Genomic DNA, 13,697 nt, shown 5'->3' on the forward strand with positions numbered 1-13,697 from the left:
TAATTGAACAGCATCCTGTGAGGCTCCTGTGCAGGATGTTATATTTATGTAGTTTGTTGTTGTTGCCCATCCCTATGCATCAGAGGAGAGTGCAATCCTCTGTAATGCTTCCCCAAGGTAACAGAAGCGAAATATTTTGGAAAAAATAAAAATAAAAAATCTGAGGGGGAAGACTTTATTATACATCTAAGACACTTCAGCAAAATCTTGACACTCCTTGAAAAAATCCTCAGAGGAAATGGTGTCAGTTGCAGAATAATATTCTCATGTGAGAGCCTTCCTCCTAAGTTTCTGTAGAGTATTTTTCTGGGAAGCAGCACTGCCTTTTCCTCTCAATGTTTTTCAGCATACCCACAACCCGTGGTTATCGCCTCTGTAGGCTACAAAAGAGGGTAAGTGTAAGAAGCTGAAAAATAAGAGATTTTTGTCTCAAGCATCTAGTCTCCATTAAGAGGGATGTGAGCTAATGTTAATAGCATTCTTTGAGCTGGAGTTCATGTTTTCTGTGCTGTAGACACCTCATTTGAATGCTCATACACCTGCACATAATATTAGAGTACTGTGCACACTCACTATGGAGCCAGACAGATCTTTTCACTGCAGCAATCTATTGCTAAGTGGAAAAGGTTTTAGAGACACACATAGGCAGAACAAATCATGAAAAAAATAGCAACTGTATTATAAACAGAAAACATTAGTCTGAGGAACCATTGTTCACTTTCAAAGTCAGAGGAGTTGCATCTCCATTTCCTAGGGCTTTCCAAGCAATTGCAGCAAACTGCTTTGCCTTTTTGCTTCAAAATGGAGTTTTCCCAGTCAGAAACATTGGCAGTGAACCTGAGTGACTTTGCAACCTCTGATCTTGCGGTGATGCATGAAAATACATCCATGTTCAATACTCCCAATATTGCCTTTCTTTAAGGCACAGCTCTCTCTTACTTGAAGTGATGGCTTAGGAAACTCCAAAGAAATTAAGATTAAAGTCTCTCATGAAATGAATGGCAGCATTTCTGTTTTGTCTAAGATGTGGCCAGCTTATTCTAGGTGAAAGTTTATTTCCAACCTAGGTTTAAGTCCACCAGTAAAGCTATCACCATTGAGTTTCTCACAGCTGTGCTCAGATGTCTTAGCTATTAGTAATAATGTTAAAATATGAGCAGTTACACCAGCTCAGTAGAGTTTCTTGGGCTCTGTCTTTCATGAAGGACTAAGGAAAGTTTGTCCATCTCTGTAAATAATAACTCAGTTTCCATCCCAATACATTGTTAAAGCAGTCATTTTCATGGCAAAAGGAAAAAGCTTTAACAAGAATTTCCACATCCTGCCTGGGCATGATGTCCTAACACAAGTGCACAGAAAGGGTTTCCTTCTAAAGAACCCAGAGGGTCCGTTTCTCTTGAATGGTGTCAGCAGCATGTCATGGGCACTGTAGGTTGTCTGCAATAACAGATCTGAAGGAGAAATCTCACGTCTCTATGGCAGAGAGTGACAGCAGATGCTGCCTCTAGGACAGAGGAGATATAGTGAAAATGTTCCCTCAATGAAGGACATGGTTATACAAGAGACATTCAGTATGCCTATGCATATTTCAAGGAAAAAGAAAAATAAAAAAAAAAATCAGCATTTTCTTCTTTTGTAACTCAGTAATGTTACTTTTTATTTAACTGTGTCGCTGATCAGGAAACAATAGGAAGTTAAAGTAAGAAAGCTCTAGAACACATTTCTACGTAGGGGAAAAAATGACAAATCTCTTTTTCTTTTTTTTTCTTTTTTTTTGTGAGACATAGTTATTACTGTCTATGGTGGTTTTACCTTGCTGGGCAGCTGAACTCCACCACAACAGCTCTCTCACTCCTCTTCCTCAAAGAGAAAGGGGGAGAAAATATAATGGAAAGGGCTCAAGGGTTGAGATAAGGACAGGGAGATCACTCAGCAATTATTGTGATGGGCAAAACAGATTCAATGTAGGGAGATTAATCATATTTATTACCTAACAAGCTAGAGAAGTGAGAACAGAAAAAGCAAACTAAAAACACTTTCTCCTCATCCACCCTCTTCTACATCTTCCCCTTGAGCAGCGCAGGGGAACAGGGACTGGGGGCTGTGGTCAGTCCCTGACACTTGTCCCCTCCACTCCCTCACGGTCCCTCTCTGCCCCTGCTCCACGCGGGGTCCCTCCCACGGGATGCCGTCCTTCTGAACTGAGCCTGCGGGGGCTGCCCACAGGCAGCAGCTCTTCAAGAGCTGCTCCCACACGGCTCCGTCCCACGGGGTCCATCCCCCAGGAGCAAACTGCTCCAGCATGGGTCCCCCACGGGCGGCAGCTCCCCCCCAGACCCCCTGCTCCTGCGTGGGCTCCTCTCCACGGGCTGCAGCGTGGAGATCTGCTCCATGTGGGACCCATGGGTGCAGGGGGACAGCCTGGTCCACCAAGGGCCTCTCCACAGGCCACAGGGGAACTGCTGCTGCGTGCCTGGAGCACCTCCTGCCCTCCTGCATCTGACCTTGGGGGATGCAGGGCTGGCTCTCACTCCTCACTCTCCCAGCTGCTGTTGCACAGCAGTTTTTTTTTTCCCCTTTCTTAAATCTGCTTTCCCAGAGACACAAACAACATCACTTACTGGCTCAGCTCTGTCCAGCAGTGGGTCCCTTTGGAGCCAGTTGAAACTGGCCCTTATCTAGCATGGGGCAGCTGCTGGATTATTCTCACAGAGGCCACCCCTGCAGCCCCTTGCTACCAAAGCCTTGCCACATAAACCCAATACACTGTCTAAATTCTCAGCTGGTATAAACTAACTTGTCTCTACCTAATAAGACAGAATCACTTATAATATTCACTTCTGTATTACATTTAATTCACTGAACATCAACTGTTCTTTTTCATTTTTATTGCTTTTTCTGAAGACCACTGCAAATATGGTTATGCAGACATTTTGCAATGCTTCAGCACTCCTTTTTTCAGTGTTAAAAGCAGACTTATTGAAAATTTTGTGCTTGACTAACAATATTAAATTAAGCTTCTTAAAATGTTGTTAAATATGTAATATCGGTGGCTGACACCATAGATTTCTATACCTTCAAAACCTATAGTAATATAGTCTCATTGCAACAAGCAATGTTATCTATATATATACATACATACATACAGGTATACATATATAGGTAAAATCCTTGATTTTCATGCTGATGCACAGTATGTTTTCTCAGGAGTCCATTTTATTCCCCCCCCCCCTTTTTTTTGTGGTATTTAAAAAATATTTTTCATTATTTATTTTACTGCTTTGTATTGTGATGTGCAGCAATATTCTGCTTTGGTGAAAAATAGCAGTGGTTGAAATATCAGATGGGACGTTACTGGGAGGAAAAAGAAAAAGAAAAAAGTAAAAGTTGTATACATTTCTGCAAATCCTGCTGAGATCTGCTTCTCCAGATACTTAGATGGTTCCCACCTAACAAATTCCCAAGTAGTTTAGGGCTTCAGGACTTGGGGAATTTCCTTGATCTCTAATTCTCTTTCCCTGATAGATCCAGCAGCAATGTCTGGACACTTCGCTCAGTGTCTTAAGTTTCTGATAGGTCATTTCTTATGCTTGAAAAGTAACCTGTAGTGTGCAGATGTGTTAGGTCTTCTGGCTAATTGTTTATTGCACCATTGCTGGGAAAGTGGGAGGCTCACTGATCTGGGATCTCAGCCACCTGGTGCTATTTCATTTGATGATGTGATTTGGTACTTAGCACCGCTGTTGGCTCTAAAGTAGAGAGCATTCTTTTTTCTTTTCTGGCATATGGGTCTAGAAAATTACTTGTAAAGAGTCTCAAAGTTTAATGAGAGCAGGTTCACCATTAGAGTATTACCCAGAACTGTAACTGTAAATGATTACCATTTCCCAGCTTATCCTTTCAAAGGAAAAACAAGATTGCAAAGATTTTTGGTATTGTGAAGTGTCTGTGTTTTCGCTCAATGGAAGAATTTACCTTGGAGCATCTGTGCTTTTAACCAAGAGCATTTAATATGGTTCCTTTGAAATCTCTTCTTCCACACTGAAGCCATCCATGACATATTTTATGTACTGTCTCTCATGTTTTGCAGCACGTGCCCCGAGGGATATATATGTCTGAAGGCTGGGGAAAATCCGGACCATGGTTACACAAGCTTTGATACTTTTGGCTGGGCCTTTCTCTCTTTGTTCCGTCTTATGACACAGGATTATTGGGAACGTCTCTATCAACAGGTATAAGAGTGTTTTTTTTGTTTTGTTTTGTTTTGTTTTTTCACTTGAAATAGGAAATAAGCACATCATCTTGTTAAATATCCACTAATCAAAGACAAGAAGGAATTCCTGAGTGTTAGTTACATTGCTCTTTGTGTGTTCTGGACAAGGACCATCAGTTGTTACAATTATTTTATTTTCTTAGAGGTGTTTATCGTACCAGAAGCATAAGGCTGGGTATTTGGGGGAGCGGGTAAAATTGGTGTTGAGACAAGGGTGCTCTGAATTCACCTGAATCTGAATAAAGTTCACCACTTAATTAAGGTCACTTAATAAAGTTCACCACTTAATAAAGGTCACCCAGGCTGCTTAATGATTGTTTAGTGACTGATGTAACATAAACTAATTTTTTGAGTCCATCTCAAAACAACAACAACAACAAAAAATACAAAAAAAAAAAAAAAAAAACCAACAAACAGAAAAGCACCTATGTATTTGGCATGTCTGTTTTTGCAAAGCATGTCAATGAACACAAATTCACTACCTAGTACCTCCCGGCTCTCCCTACAATAAACTTCTCATCACTGAGACCTAAGAGATGGGTACAAATGGAGTTAACTTACAGTCATGCATGCAAAATGGTCTGCTAGTAAATGCTCATTTTAGTGTGCGTTTTCCCAAAAGTATGCACACTCTGAAGAAACGCATATGATAGTTTGGTACTAAATTACACGCTCTGTCCATGAAACCATTGAACATTTAGTTCCGCATCTCAAAGTTGCCAAAACTAGAGGAAACCAAGGAAATCAAGAGAGTTAGTGCAGAAGGATGCTTCTCTGAAGGTACTGAGGTAAACATCTTTGAAGATACCAGGGATTTCTGCTTCACATGTAGACATTTATACAATTTCATGTCAGGAAAATGTAAAACAAGGCAAAGATTCTTTGAACAACTGCATTCACTTATTTGGCACAAAGCTACATGCATGATTCTGGAAGGCTGAAACTGTCGGGGCAAATAAGGGTGAATGTCACTCCTCTCACTATTTGACCCTATAATAGCACACAGTGGCACACAGTGGTTTCTATCACTAGAGTCAAATCCTTGACTGTGAGGCATATCTATAATGTAAGTTCAACCTGTTATGCTAAACTCTAGTTAGGCCTGTGAATCTGGCAAGGAATCAGGACATACAGTCAACAGCACCCAGGGTTTATTTTTTCTTATTCTGAGGCAGATGTTTAAATAATGCTTGGATGAATTACATCATAAAAGTACCTTTTTCTGCCCACTGACTATAACAGGACCTATACTGTAGACAGCTAAAGGGAAACAATGAATCCTGCATGGAAAGTCTCTGTGTACTGCACAAAAATAGATTTAGCTATGTGAAGAAACCTCTCACTGCAGCTGATGGTAAAGTTATCTATAGTCAAAGAAAACAGGCAGAAGTATTTGGTAAAAGAGGAAAACATTCTTATTTTAAAAATGAATTGTAGTTCAATGCAAACAATTTTTGACTAAGGTAAAAAAGTTTATTGTGGAGAAGGTTATTTCCATGAATGACATCCTTATGTCATGAAAGGGATTCTTATTTAAAAAAAAAAAAAAAACAGCAACGTTCCTCCATCACCACGCTCCCCCCCCCGGCAAAAAAAAATAATAAATTATAAACAATTACTAGTGAATTTACTTTTCTATTTACAGACTCTCAGATCTGCTGGGAAGATCTACATGCTCTTTTTCATGCTGGTCATCTTTCTGGGCTCATTTTATCTGGTCAACTTGATTTTGGCTGTGGTGGCCATGGCATATGAAGAGCAGAACCAAGCCACTATTGCTGAAACGGAAGAGAAGGAAAGAAAGTTTCGGGAAGCCATGGAAATGTTAAAGAAAGAGCAGGAGGTGGGTAAACTACATGATGTGATTAGCTTTGGGTTACTTTAAGATGTTCCCTTGAGATTCACATTCTCTTTATTTCATATTTATGTGATAAAGGAAGCAAGGTTCTGCTTGAAAGCAGCTTAATGTTTATTGTCCTGGGTACAGTTATTACAGTGCTTTCTAAAAGATAAATGATGGCTCTTTCTGGTAGGACTGGGGCCATTTAGGGTTTACACATCCAGGGTTTACACATTGGTTTAACTGTACCAGCATATGCCAGCAGAGGAATTTGTATTAGTTGACATATAAGACATTTTCATGTTGATATTACTACATCTGCGTTCAAACACAGAACGGCTATTTTGGTCGTTCAGCCATAGCCCCAGTAGAACCACCCCTTCTTTAGCTCAAGTTCATTCCTACACTGTCTCATTCGTACTGCCATGAATATCCAAGCACACATGACTTTGTACCTGAACAAGTGAACAGGCAGATCTTGAACAGGAAGGTTAAGCTTTGCATATTATATAAAGGTTATGTGTTTAATGTTATGTTGTAGTTTGAGCAAAACAGGGAGGCCTAGGTGTGGAAGCCTTAATAGCCAATGTAGCCTTAATAGCGCTGATTAATTTGACTGTGATTTGTATGGGGCAGAACGCATTTATTAAACAGCTGAAGAAAGCGTGTTCGGTGCTGTGAGCAGGAAGACAATAAGAAAATTAGTCTGAAATAACACGCAGCACTGTAGTTCAGAGAAATAAATCCTTGATACACAATATAAACTAATATACATAATTTTCGTTAGGATACATTTGGCTTCAGGGCCTAATCCAAAGCTCATTTAAATCCTTGGAAAGAAAATAGAAAATGCAATTCATTCTTGACAAAGCACTAGCAGAGGCTTATGTGTTGTTTATGCCCTTTTAAAGATCTACTTCGATGGTTTAAGTAATAGGTAAATGCAATTTAATTCCATATATGAACAGAGTAACTTTCTGCCCTAACCATAGGGAGCAAGCTGAACTCCAACTTGTACCTATTTTATACAAATATTCATGTGTTTTGACTCCAGCTGAGCTCTTCCTAATAACAGTCAACTTTGGTAACCCCAGCTATAATTAAAGATATTTAAGAATTTCCTTTTGAAGACTTTGATTTCAGTTAAACCCATATGTATGTATGCATACAAAAAAGGAACAGTGAGTCCCGAAAGTCAATATGTGTCAAAATGAAGGTTGCTTGTGCAAACTGAAATTGTTCTCCTTTGTCTGTATGCTTTATAACACGATCTTTTCTTTAGCCAACCACATCTAATTTTTCCTGTGCCTTGTTCAGTACAAAGGGTGGACAGTGCATGACTCAAGAGCAGCTCTTCACTTTCTCCTTACTTGCTCTGTAGCCTTAGGCTGGCTCAAGCAGACTTCCAGATTCAAGCATTCAAAGCCTGCTTCAAAAACAAAACAACTAATGTCCTCAGTGGTTTATCAGTGCCTCCTGTCACTGCTCACACTCTGTGTGCTTCAGAACTACTCATTTGTATGTGCAGTACTCCTGGAGAATTATCCCAGTTTTATGGAGAAGCAGTTTAGGAATACAGGGTCTGAGATGCAATGTGTTCACTAGTGCTAAGGATGCCTAAGTGTCCAGGAGCTATCACCCATCACTTTGTATCTGCAGGATGAAGTTGTCTGTGACTTCTGAAAGTTGGTCATTCTGCATATCAGCCCCCAAAATCTCAAATTAGACATCCTGAGGAAGATTCTCAGGAAAGTGATCTGAGTGGTCTGCTATACCATGTAGCTTTCAGATGCCCTTTGCGCCAGTCAGAACTACTCGGTTTTAATCTTGCTCTTCAAGTCTTTGGGTTCTTGGTTTTGACATTCTCACCATACCACTAAGTTCTTGCCTTACATCGCATCTCGTGCATAAACCCCTCTTTACGGTGCATGTGAGCTAAGCTTTACTCCTGTCCTTCAACCACCGTACACCCCCGCCAGACATGCGGAGTCCAAATCTCCTTCCCTGCCTTGGGAGTTAACTGTGGTTTGCAGTGCCGAGGGGACAGGACACTCTCCAGCTTGGCCTCAGGAACCCAACCACAAAGAGTAGATAGGCAGGTTGTGGGCACATCCTCCAAGCCCTGAGAAACAGTTTTATCCAAATCCTTTTTCAAAAAAACTAATGAAGAGCAGATGTACTAATGTACTAATGTAGAGCAGAAATATTGCAACCCAAGCAATAGATAAGAAAATGTTAGGAAACTGAAAATTAGCTTATTTCCAGTAAAAGTACATCAAGCCTAACATCATAACCTACATTTTCTATATTTTCTAGCTCGCGAGAATATGATGTCAATGAGAAAAGAAAACTAAAACTCCTCAGACTGGCTTTGACATTGTGCACTACAAAGAGAACACAAACATAATTGATAGACCTGCTTGGGGACCATCAGTCAATTTACACAATTGGTCTAACACATTCCTAAACCTGAACTTAACACCAAAAGACTTGCTGAATCGTTATGAAGGGAAAGCACTTCAGCATAGCAATTAAATTAATTGACTCAAAAAAAAAAAAAAAAAAAAGAAAGAAAAAAAAAGAAAAAAAAAAGAACAGCTTAGACTGGTGTCTGAGCCCTCCTTCTCTCTGCTATAAGCAGCTTGCTCATGAAAGATATTTCCCATAGGAATTAAGTTTTGTTGTGCTCTCAGCTTGATAGAGCTACCGCTACTCCTTGAAATACATGATTGATTCTTTACACGACTGTTAAGTGCCTTCACTTTCCTTGGACTGATGCCTGTGGGAGGAAGGGAGTATTTTGCTGCGGAGAGCTGATTGCCTGTTTGATTCTAGTAGCTTGCAGACAATAGCACTGAGGATTCATCCATTCCTCCTGTTCTTGGGAACCTGGAGAGGTTTTTTTTTTTTTTTTTTTTTTGTAATTCATTCATTTTATGTACTCCAGCTGGGGGCTTTGCAAATGGGTCTGTCTCCAGGTCATTAGGTCATTGATGTGGCTCCTGCTGGGACATCAGCATCTCCAAACCTGACCTCGTGCTTTGTGCTCAGAGCAGAGGAGGCCCCTCGCTCCTCCTGCCTGCACTGGGGATGGGGACCCGGTGTGCTGGCGTGGGCTGCAGCTTCCTCTCTGAATATATTGATTCTTCCTCCTGCTGCTCATTTGCTTTCAAGGCTCTTGCTTTGTGTGCTTAGGCTTTTGCATTCGGCTTCTGCTGGGTTTCTAGCGGTTGGTCTGTTATCAGTCAGCTCCTGCAGTGATCCCACCAGATAGCCAGCACAGCACTGAAGCGCACGGTGTAGCAAAGTCCACCTTATCTCCAGTTAAGCCCATGGCTTTCTCTTTGGGTCTCTGATCACAGCTGCCTGTGCTGCTGCTTGGCATAACTGTTTACAAAGACACGTCGACTGAATTGCCTGCTGCTCCTAGCATCCCTCTGCGACTGGGGAGGAAAACCCAGCAGCCAGCTTGGCTTCCCCCCTGCTCAGCCCTCCTGGTTTAACGGGCTGAAGTCCCAGGGGAGGCTGTTCTTGTGGTGCCCCAACCTGAGATCTTTCTGACCACCACCAGAAGCATTACTCCAGAGAGAGCGTGTGCTTGCACATCTGCAGGCATATGCCCACAAACTGGTTCTCTTGTGAAATGCTGCTCATGAGCTCTCCATAAATCAGATTATTTTATGCAGCCATTCCTAATGCTTCAGCACAGGATCTGGACGGAAGATCTCTGTTTGTGCATTTGTACTAGGATCCTGGGTCACTTGTTTATTTTTCTCATGGCTAAGTAGGGATGTTGGATTAAGACCAGTTCCAGCCACAGAAGATAGTTTTATGATTAATGACCACTTGGAATTTTTCATGTATCTCCTCTACAACCTTAAAACTTAAAATAAAAAAAATAAAAAAAACTGCTGAACAGGGTAATTATTAATTCTCACTGGGATCCTAAACTCAAATAATGGATTTTGCACTTTCTACCATCTTCTCTTTTAGGCACTAGCTGCTAAAGGGATTGACTCAATGTCACTTAGCTCATTGGAAATGTCACCTCTAGCATCCAAAAATGCCAAGGAAAGAAGAAATAGGCGAAAGAAAAAGAAATCTTCAGGGGAAGAATATGGGGAGGACCAGAGGAATCCCAAGAGTGAATACGATGATGGTCAGAGGAGAATGGTAAGCCATGCTCTGAAACATCACTTATTTCTCACTGCACTTCATTGGATAGGCCAAGCTCTGAATATGCATTTAAAACTGAAACTTCCAGCCGGAAAGAAGAATCAGTATTTAATGTCGCGACTGACCTGCAGAGAGTCTGTGTGAGAACTGTGGAAGGAAACATATTAGTGCTTTATTTTCAAAATGAATTAAAAATGCTCATTAAGCATTCTTATGAACCTATTTTGTTTCAATTTTTTTACCTTTTTTTTTTTTTTGCTTCAAGATTACCCACAGTCTGATTTATTTTCTTACTCTAATTTCATTCATCTGATTATATCTATCCTATACCTACTAGAGCTAAAATATTCTTAGAAGAAATCTGCAAAGCTTAAAAAGAAAAGAGAGGAGGAGAAAAGGAGGAATCTTATCTCTGAGGGTATTTTTAATGATGTATAAAGACAATATTAATGTTTTTCTATTCCTTTGCTAGTTGCCTTCAAGTCAAAACTCTGTGGCACTTGTTTCTATTGTATATTGCAGGAACAAAAATAGAGTGAGACAGTTATTAAATAGGGTTTTATATAAATGTTACTGACATGCATGAATATGAATCTGCACATGCTCTATGTATCAAATGATGGTAAATGGCTTCAGATAATTTGTCTGTGCTTAACTACAGGCACAGTTAAAATCAGTTTTGTTGTTGTTTTTTAATAGCCATGTAATGGGCTAAGTCTTTTTATATTTTGGTGTCAGTGAATTTAGGCATACTTGGCAACCATAAAAATGCTGATAGAAAACACGTGATTTAAGTAAATGTGACCAATTAATGACTCCCTAGCTAACAAAATTTACACAGAGATAGATTTCTGTAAATGACATTCCTCTTTTTTATCTTATAGTTTTTGTTTTCACCTCACTGGTTGAGTGGGTCGTGTTAGAAATATACCTTTGTTAAAGCTAGAATTGCTCTCTGGCTTCATTCTGGATGGGTTTCAAGACACCACATACTAAAATGATCATGGTCTGGAGCTGTGTATTGCCAGTGTGTTCCTTAAATTAATATTTCTTGTTTTCACTTTTCGCCCCTGGATGTCATATGCATGAGAAACATGGGAGACACATTTCAAAGCTTATAGTAAATCTTCTCTGCAAGGCATGGTTAGAGGGAGTACGGCTGAGTCATCATTCAGATGCAATCTGAGCAGCTGGAAGTGTGTTGCCATCAGAAATCAGTCTCAATGACTGTGTCATGGAAACCCAGGCATGGATTTTTTTATTTTTTTTATTTTTTTTTTACCAGTTAAAGTTTGGTAGCAATCCAAATAGGTTGTTTTTAGTTAGAAGGGGCCTGTTTTTTGTATGCTTACTTGTACCAGTGTCAGAAAATAGCATCATTACATAATTCAGTGATGTGAGCAACAGTGCAAAATGAAATCAGGCTCATTTGGGTTGGCTGGTTAGTGGATAGTGTGGAAACCTGACCTCTCTTCATACATACTTGGTTCGTGAAAAAGTTCTGAAGAAGCTGAAAATGCTGTGCAGGTCATAAAATCAAAAGTATGTTCTGCCTAAATGCTCTTATTCCATTAATTTCCTCTTCACAGATATGAGGGAAGGGGATAGACTTGAATTCCTTATGCATTTTCTGAACATCCTTTTCACTTTGTGAGGGTTTAGGTGTGTTTATTACTTGCCTATGTCTTGCTGATGCTCTGCCACAGTTGCATTCTCACTAGCAGATGTCAAAGTGGATCATCGAGGGTGATATTTAGGTGTTAAGGAAACTTACGTATTCTAGGTTACCTACCCCTCAAAGCAGTTATGTGCATTGGAATAATCATTCTACAAACTAATAAACCATATCCCTCTTCTTGCTCTTCTTTTTTTTATTTTTATTTTTATTTTTCCTTTATCACCTTCTTCCGTCGTATTCTGCTTCTTCTTCTTCCCTCTTCTTCTCATTTCTCCCCGCAGTTCATTTCCTGCCCTATTTCTTTATCTCTTGTTCTCCCACCGCAACGTTCCTTCCCCAGCTGTTACGAAGATGTGTGATAATGCAGTAAACTGGAGCTGGATCCCCTTCCCTGCTCCTGTCTTCCACTCCTGGTGCTGCCTTCCCAGGTCCTTTGGCACTTATCAGATGGGGAGGGAGTAGAAGCAAAGGAAGTATCGCGCTGCTGGGCGAAAGCCACCTTGACCCTTCCTATTTCAATACATCTTTAACTGTCGATTATTAGACAAATACCTAAAGGCTAGGAATGATTATTCAGCCTCTTAACTTTGTGAAGGTTGAATACGTGTAATTAAATCTTTCTCTGAAGGACTTGATTTTTAATGGAACTTAGAGCTCTCCCCAGACCTTCCTCGCTCCTGAAAACTTGTTGCAAAATGTTATTTCTCTTTCCCCTTTTTCCTTTCCGGGGGTTTCTAGACTCTCCTTGGCATTAGTTATGGTCCCAGTGCAAACTTGGTGAAGCGCAGAACCAGCCACGGAAGCATATTCAGTTTCCGACTCCGTGGCAGAGACACTGGCTCCGAAACAGATTTTGCCGATGATGAGATCAGCACTGCTGGGGAAAATGAAAGCCACCGGGGCTCTCTCTTAATTCCAAGATCTGGGAGGCGTCCGAGCGTGCAAAGTCAAGTGAGCCATAGTTCTCACCCTACTACTCCCAACTACACCCAGACGGGCAAAAGGAACAGCTCAGTGGATTGCAATGGTGTGGTTTCCCTGATAGGAGGAGGCACCGGGGCACTCAACCCAGACCCTACTTCTCCTGCAGGGTTACTGCTTCCCCCAGTTATTATGGAAAAACCTGGGACAGGCGATCTGGTGAGTACTTTATAACTTTTGTATGTGATTCACACTCTTGTTTCCTTCTGAATGTTGTTGGAGTTTGCTGTAATTTATTTACGCCGTATGCAGTCTGCAATGAGAAACGTAGATCCACTGTTTTAGGCAGGGTGGGAAGACAACGGGCTCGCTCCCATACCGACATGCATCCACTGCAGCATAAGTTCACAGCTTCTGGTGAGACTTGTTCTTCAGAACTGGCTGGAGGCAAATACCTAAATCTTGGGTTTAGTATGAATTTTCTTTTCTTGTAGGGACATTTTTTTAAGTTGGTTTCTTTTGCCCATTGAATATCTGGTTTCTTTCGATTTGCTTCTAACCTGTGGTCTTTTGTATAACTGCTTGTGGAGGCCTGCTCTTACAGTCCCAAGGTAGTTCCCAGAAGGGCTAACTAAGCATTCTGTTCCAGTAATGCAGAGGACAGACAAGCAGATCATCAGCAGACTTCAAGCCTTTTGCAGATTTCCAGGATCTTTGTTGTGAAGCACCACTCATACAAAATACTTCATAAGGCTGGAATTAAAACTATTAAGACTGATAGCATTAAGACCTAAGCACAAATTCCTAAG

The 13,697-nt window shown here is 40.7% G+C and overlaps 1 protein-coding gene across 5 annotated transcripts in view; it reads left to right on the top strand.

Moving 5' to 3' along the window:
* The window catches only part of LOC118162674 (sodium channel protein type 5 subunit alpha-like), a 208,240-nt gene that overhangs the window by 86,644 nt on the left and 107,899 nt on the right, over positions 1-13,697 (top strand). For 4 of the 5 annotated variants that reach the window (XM_035318995.1, XM_035318990.1, XM_035318992.1 and 1 more), the window contains exons 9-12: positions 4,091-4,232; positions 5,919-6,116; positions 10,107-10,286; positions 12,706-13,107. In XM_035318995.1, the coding sequence (XP_035174886.1) occupies positions 4,091-4,232; positions 5,919-6,116; positions 10,107-10,286; positions 12,706-13,107 (922 nt within the window). The remainder of the gene's footprint in view (positions 1-4,090; positions 4,233-5,918; positions 6,117-10,106; positions 10,287-12,705; positions 13,108-13,697) is intronic. The other variant, XM_035318994.1, reaches the window with a different exon arrangement.

Source organism: Oxyura jamaicensis, chromosome 2, assembly GCF_011077185.1.
Source record: "Oxyura jamaicensis isolate SHBP4307 breed ruddy duck chromosome 2, BPBGC_Ojam_1.0, whole genome shotgun sequence".
Lineage (NCBI taxonomy): Eukaryota > Metazoa > Chordata > Aves > Anseriformes > Anatidae > Oxyura > Oxyura jamaicensis.